The 6,962-nt window shown below is 39.8% G+C and overlaps 1 protein-coding gene across 1 annotated transcript; it reads left to right on the forward strand.

Moving 5' to 3' along the window:
- The first annotated feature begins 263 nt into the window (after positions 1-263).
- LOC126501821 (vomeronasal type-1 receptor 4-like) lies at positions 264-1,226 on the forward strand. Its single transcript, XM_050142676.1, has one exon. The coding sequence runs from the start codon at positions 288-290 to the stop codon at positions 1,224-1,226; it is 939 nt and encodes a 312-aa protein (XP_049998633.1). The 5' UTR covers positions 264-287.
- Positions 1,227-6,962: the final 5,736 nt, after the last annotated feature.

Here is a 6,962-nt window from a genome sequence, read left to right on the forward strand (position 1 = left end):
ATTTTGCTAGTATAGACTTCAAACATATCTCCTTTAAAACGTTGGGGATCCATTCCAGTTACCAAACTCACCTGTCAGAGCACACACATAACTCAGGGTCCACAGGGAAGAGGAGGAGTTCAGGGCCCCAGTCTACATCAGCACATGTGTCCATCACTAACTCTTGTATAACAGAAAATGCTATTATGTGAAACGTTTTTAAGATAAATGTCTAACATTATTGATGTTTTATGAAAAAAAACCTCTTTGTATCCTGAATACAAGATTTTCTTTCCAGGAGAGAAGAAATGTTTTTGAGATTTATTAAGCAAATAGTTTTCCTCTTCATGACTGTGTTTGGAACTCTGGGGAACATTTCTGTTTCTGTGAATTATATGTTTATTTGGTGCGGAGGGCCTGAGCAGAAACCCATACATCTTATTCTCATCCACTTGGCTTTTACAAACATCATAATGCTCTTTGCAAAAGGATTGCCAAAGACAATGGCAGCTTTTGGTTTGAGAAACTTTCTAGATGATATAGAATGTAAGATCGTCATTTACCTGCAGAGGGTTTCCCGTGGGGTCTCCATCTGCACCAGCAGTCTCCTCACTGTGGTCCAGGCCATCATCATCAGTCCCAGAGCATCTGGGTGGAGGAGGCTCAGACCACAGTCTGCATGGCACATCCTCCCATTCTTTTCATTCTTTTGGACACTCAACGCTTTATTAGCTATGAACCTAATCCAGTCCATCACAAGTACAAGCCTGAATATATCACAGTTTAAGAATGATGACAACTATTGCTACTTATTGCTTGAAAATCAGAAAATTAAGTGGATTGTTCTCCCTCTCATGGTCCTGAGAGATGCTGTGTTTCAGGGAGCCATGGGAGGTGCCAGTGGCTACATGGTACTTCTTCTCCACAAGCACCACCAGCATGTTCTCCACCTCCAGAACTCCAAGCTTCTCTACAGAACTCCCCCTGAGCTGAGAGCTGCTCAGAGTGTCCTCCTTCTGATGCTCTGCTTTGTTTTCTTCTATTGGACTGACTGTGCTTTTTCTCTATTTTTAAGTCTCTCTTTAGGAAAGATACCCTTGATGGGAAATATTCAAGAATTTTTAACCCTTGGTTATGCAACTTTTAGCCCTGTTGTGTTGATACACAGGGAAGGACTTCTGACTGAGTGTTGGCATGCTCAGTGGGAAAAATTAAGAAAATATCTCTTTTATTTTTCTATTAAATAATGTGAAAGAGCTCTCAGTCTTGTAATATTGTAGGTAAGACAAAATTCTCTCAAATCAGTTCAAGTATGTGTTTATTCTCAAACAATCTTCATGGTAACCCAATCTTATGCTGAGAGAGATCTTTGTAAATGACAGTGATAAGTGAAACCTTATTATCCACTTTTCCTATTTTTGGAAAGGACTTTTAAAATTCATATATCTGTATTGTGTACTGACAATTTACCAGAGTTATATCCTTGTGTCCCTGTATCACATCAGTGCCTCGTTCCTGTAAGGGTAGAAGAGATTGTCAAATGTCCTGTGACTGACTGGAGTTAGAGAGTTTGTTCTTTACCATTTTTGGTTGCTAGGAATTGAACTTGGGTCCTCTGGAAGACAAGCCAGTGCTCTCAACTACTGAGCCATTCCTCCAGCACAGAAAGAATGGTCTTATTTATATTTTGTGAAACTGATTTTCCTACTACCGTTATTGGATGTACACAGATGAATTTGTGTAAAAGGACACTGTGCCTTTGTTTTCTGGCTGCTCAGACAGGAATAATCACACAGAAACTATACTAATTGCAGCACTGTTTCCCTGATGGCTCAGGTGGATTTCTAACTAGCTCTTACATCTTAAATTTATTCATTTCTATCAATCACCACGATGGTGTGGCCTTATATTATGAATCTGGTGTATTTCTTCTCCAGCTACTACATAGTAACTGCCTGACTCTGCCTTATTTCTCCCTTTGTTCAGTTTAGTTTTCCTGTCTATCTCTATTCTACCCTGCCATTGAACAAAGCAGCTTCATTTTTAACCAATGGTAATAAACCATATTCACAGAATACAGAGGGGAATTTCCAGATGAAATTTGGCAAAATTTGTCAGTTTCTTAGTGATTTAATCATGTTATTCAAAGAAATCCATATCTTGTTCCTGATGCTGTACTCACTAAATGTTAGTTTAGCTGTGATGCTGTTTTGAGATTCTTCAAAGTGTCTGCATGTTTCCATCTGTAGAAAACATTTTACAGAATTGTGAAAAATGACATAAACTACATCCACTTCCTGGAATCTCAGTGCACCAGTGACAGAACTTCAATGCACTTAAATGTTTCTGTGGTTTTATGTACATGAAGGTTCTCTGCAGGAATTAAGATTGTCCATATGATGCCGGGCGGTGGTGGCGCACGCCTTTAATCCTGGCACTCGGGAGGCAGAGGCAGGCAGATCTCTGTGAGTTCAAGGCCAGCCTGGTCTACAAGAGCTAGTTCCAGGACAGGAATCAAAAACTATGGAGAAACCCTGTCTTGAAAAATCAAAAAAAAAAAAAAAAAAAAAAAAAGATTGTCCATATGGAATTAACTGGATAAGGAATACATGGTAAAGTTTCATTTTATCCATCTATAGTTTGTATTTTGATTAACAATGTGGATTTGCCAATTTGCAAGATTAATATGCAGTGGGACTGAAGCAGATTGAGGCTTGTTAGCTGCTGCCCTTTGTCAATGCCTGGTTGCTCTCCACAACACTATCCAGCTGTTTGTCATCAAAGAGCTGCAAAAGGATCTGATTCTTCATCCATTTAAGTGAGGGATTCGCTGCTTGATTTCTCAATTTAGATCCACACAATAAGATATCAACATGGTTCTAAGAATCTGATAGATGCATTCTGAAAAATAATAATTGATGCAATCATTGAACATGAAATTGTAGAATCACTAGAGGTAGTTTTATGCCCTATTTGTAAATTTTTTTCTGTTATATCTTGTAGTGAATGGGCGAGGAGGAGTGCTTTTCATCCCATCTAGCTCCCGCATGGCTATCTTAGCCCCAGAATAATTACACAGAATCCATATTCTTTTAAACACTGCCTGGTCCATTAGTTTTAACCTCTTATTGGCTAGCTCTTACATATTGATTCAATCCATTTCTAGTAATCTGTATTGCCACTTGACTGTGGCTTACTGGGATGAGTCTAACGGGCATCCATCTCAGAGAGAAGAGGAATGGCATCTGCCTCATTGCCTTCTTCCCAGCATTCTGTTCTGTCTACTCGGCCCACCTAATTTTCCGCCCTATTAAAAAGCCAATGCAGTTTCTTTATTAACCTATGAAAGTAACACATAGACAGATGACCCTTCTACATCATTTCCCCTTTTTCTGTTTAAACAAAAAAGAAAGGCTTTCACTTTAACATAGTAAAATTAAATATAACAAAACATTTATCAAGCAAGAATTACAGTTACAATATTTAGATCTATTTTATCTTTTACCATAACAAAGGAAAACTATAACTGTAACTAACCATTCTTCAACTTCATCAAAGACTCCCAAGGATATAATATTACCTAAATAAACAAGAACTAAACAACTTCCAAAACTCTAGAAATGACAGAGACCTGTACAGTCACCCAAAGTTCTTTTGTACTGTTGGGGCATCCATCTTCAGCCTACAGGCCCATAGTTTCCAGCAGACATTCCCATAGCAGGAAAATTCAAAGACAGTTCAGTCACTTTTTCTGTGTCCTGCAGAATGTCTCACAGACTCTTTCATAAGTCAGGAACCCCGAAAGACCATCTCACCTTTAGGCCAGTTCAGCAGTCCTCTTTCTGCAGGTTCTTTGTGTCCAGTTTATGCATCAGTCCAGGCAAGAATAGTTTCTTGCCCAAATGGCTAACCAACTCCATAAGGAACCTCTTCGATGCCAATCTTCCTCTTGAAGTAGATTGGTGCTGTAGGAGCAGATGTGTCTCATGGTCGCCAATGACCATGGACTGGCTAGTTCTGCCAACTTGATACAAGCTAGAGTTATCTAAAAGGAGAAAAGATCCATTGAAAAAACACCACCATAAAATCCAAATGTAGGGTGTTTTCTTAATCACTGATTGATGGAGCAGTTCACAGCCCTTTGATGGTAGTACCATCCTTTGGCAAATGGCACTGGATTCTATACAAAAGGAGACTGAGCAACCATGGTGAACAAGCCAGTAAGCAGCACCCCTCCATCACTTCTGCATCAGCTCGTGCCCCAGGTTCCTGCCCTAGGTGAGTTCCTGTCCTGATACCTTGATGATAAACAGTGATGTGGAAGCATAAACCAAAGAAACCTTTCCCTCTGTTTAAGAACATGACCCAGAAATGGAGTAGTTTGAGAATTCTGAGTGCTTGTGGAAACACTCCAAGCAAACAGAACAAACATCTTTTCTTTGGGTTTCTCCAAATCACAGAAATTTTCTTGGAATGTGTTTCCACACTCCATCCAGCATAGCAGAAAGGAGTGGGTTTATTTCCGATTGCCTCCTAATTTTTGTTATCATAACGATTTAAATGTTAAAAGTCCTTTGTGTGCTTCTGTGAAGACTGTGATTTTGTCATGCTCAGCTTGTCTTTGCCATTGTACACAGAGTGACCTCATGTGAACTTTCTTACCCTCAGAGGATAACTTGTCTGCTGCTCTGAATAAAGTTGGCTGTTGCATGAGACTCCAGTCCACCTCATTCTCCCAGATCCCTCTACCTCTGGAGGGTGACAAGTGGTGCCTGAAAAGGGACTTGAAATTGACTATGAAATAAGAGAAGGGGGCCCCTCATGGAAGGAGATGAGTGAGAATAATGGGGGCAGAAAGCAGGGAAGTCTTTGTCTTATGTTGACTTCGTGTTTAATTTTTTAAAGAAAGGAGGAGAACTACTATAAAAAATACAGCTATTAAGTTGTTTTCAAGTTGTGTGTGAGTACAAGCCCTGGCTTTAAGGACAAGGAATTTTAGATGAGGAAGTATTGGACAAAGTCCCAAAAATACCCTATAAAGAAACATAAAAAATGTAGAAAGATCCCCCATTCAATTCTGGGTCACGTTGACATTAATCTGAACAGTTATACAATCCTTAGGAAAGATAAGGATATTAGTAATAATGAGAAAAAGATGGCTAATTCCTTTGGCTAATTCATTTAGCTCTAAGATTCTTTCACCTCCTCTTCTACAGGATCTCTGATCTCTGAGGGGAAGAATTTGGTGGAGACATCCTATTTAAGGGCTGAGTGTTCCAAGGTCTCTCACTCCCTATGCATTATCTGCCTGTGGGTCTCTGTATTTGTTCCCATGTGCTGCAGGAGGAAGCTTCTCTGATGATGATGTCTGGACAAGACACTGATTTATAAATGCAACAGAATATCATTAGGAGTCATTTTATAACTACATTTTTTTCTTTTCTTAGACAAGTAGTACTTAATTTTATTCTGGATCCCTGGTCAATCTGTTCTCAGGTTCTTCGGAACCTGAGCAGTTTTGGGCATGGATTTCATCTCATGGACACTTTAGGCCAAATAGGTTATCAATTGGTTACTGCTACAATCTTTGTTTCACCATTGCCCTGGAATTTTTTTGCAGGCAAGACACTATTGCAGATAAAGAGTTTGTGGCTGGGTTGGAGTTTATATTTTTCTTTTGAGACCATATAAAGTACACTCCTGTATTAAAGAAGCTGGAAAATTAGGGTGAATCCTCTATATAGGCAGCAGCTTGACCTCTCCATATAAATGATCTGTGCAGAAGATGTCTTCAGCAGTGGGGCCGAGCTGTGAGTTGTGAGGAACAACCTACAGCCTGGGCAGCAGCCTGGGCTGTTATGATTCCCATCGTGCCCATTTGGCCAATAACTCTTAGTTTTGAATTTCTATCTACCCTGACATATATGATATAGGTCTTAGTTTCCCTGTTTCTGAATTTACCCTTCAATAGGTAGAATAGGAATCCTGTTTGGTTTTTTCAAAAGCTGTCATTTCATTTATGCAGAAGGATTTTTAGCTTCTGTTATGTGCCAGTTGCACCTATATGTATGGAGACATGACGATTCAGAGAACAGAGTAAAGGGCACAACCTACACTTATCTCACAAGGACACCCTGTGGTGCTCTCTTTCAAGAATAAAATGTTGATACCATCATTTTAAAACTCTGTCCTGAACCTCCCATTTTTTACATCATATGAAATTTGGGATAGGAAGGGCTTCCTAGGAACTAGTTTGAAAAGTACACAGAAGGACCACTCTTGGACACCGCTAAGTTAAAAAGGTACCCTTAATGTTTTGTAAATAAAGATTACTTTTAGAATAAAGTCAATATTGGGGTTCAAGTAAGTCCCAGATGATATTTAAGGTATTTAAGGGGCAGGAATGAAAGAATCGTTTATAGAAAATTCCTTAACTACCAACAGGCACAGGTAGAACAAAGGACTCTAATTTGTCCTGGTCCAAGTTTGGACCATGTTTTGACCAGAGAGTAGAATCTCTACTACTTAGCATCACTCATTGTACTCTGGTCTGATAAGGGAATTTAGAAAGAAAAACAAGAGACCTGGTCTATGTGTCAGAAGTAGATTCTGCCCAGGTCACAGCTTGGCACTTTGAGAAGATGAAAACCAGTCAGAAGATGCAGGGCACTCCGCACACAGAAACTTAAGTTAGTTGTTCATTTTCTCACCTCTTGTTTTTCTTGTCAAAATAATTAAACCATAATTAAGCTTGAAATAACTGCTGAACAAAACAGATGTAGTAATCGTGGAGAGAGGGAAGCTGTACTTCAGGGACGGGGGCTCTGCAGAGGCCTTCCTTCCCCTGACACCGTGACCACATGAAACTCGAAGTCTGCATACCTGATGTCAGCCAAGAGCCCACAAATCCTGACAGTACAAATGTGACCTGACAAGTGTCACCCTCCCAGAGCAGCTCCACATCCTGTATGCACCGCAGAGGT

The sequence above is a fragment of the Alexandromys fortis genome, unplaced genomic scaffold (assembly GCF_014885135.2).
Source record: "Alexandromys fortis isolate MF-2015 unplaced genomic scaffold, M_Fortis_MF-2015_v1.1 scaffold_5, whole genome shotgun sequence".
Lineage (NCBI taxonomy): Eukaryota > Metazoa > Chordata > Mammalia > Rodentia > Cricetidae > Alexandromys > Alexandromys fortis.

What these genes read in the sequence shown, in the direction of transcription:
- LOC126501821 (XM_050142676.1), top strand. Translation starts at nt 288, where the DNA reads ATGTTTTTGAGATTTATTAAGCAAATAGTTTTCCTCTTCATGACTGTG.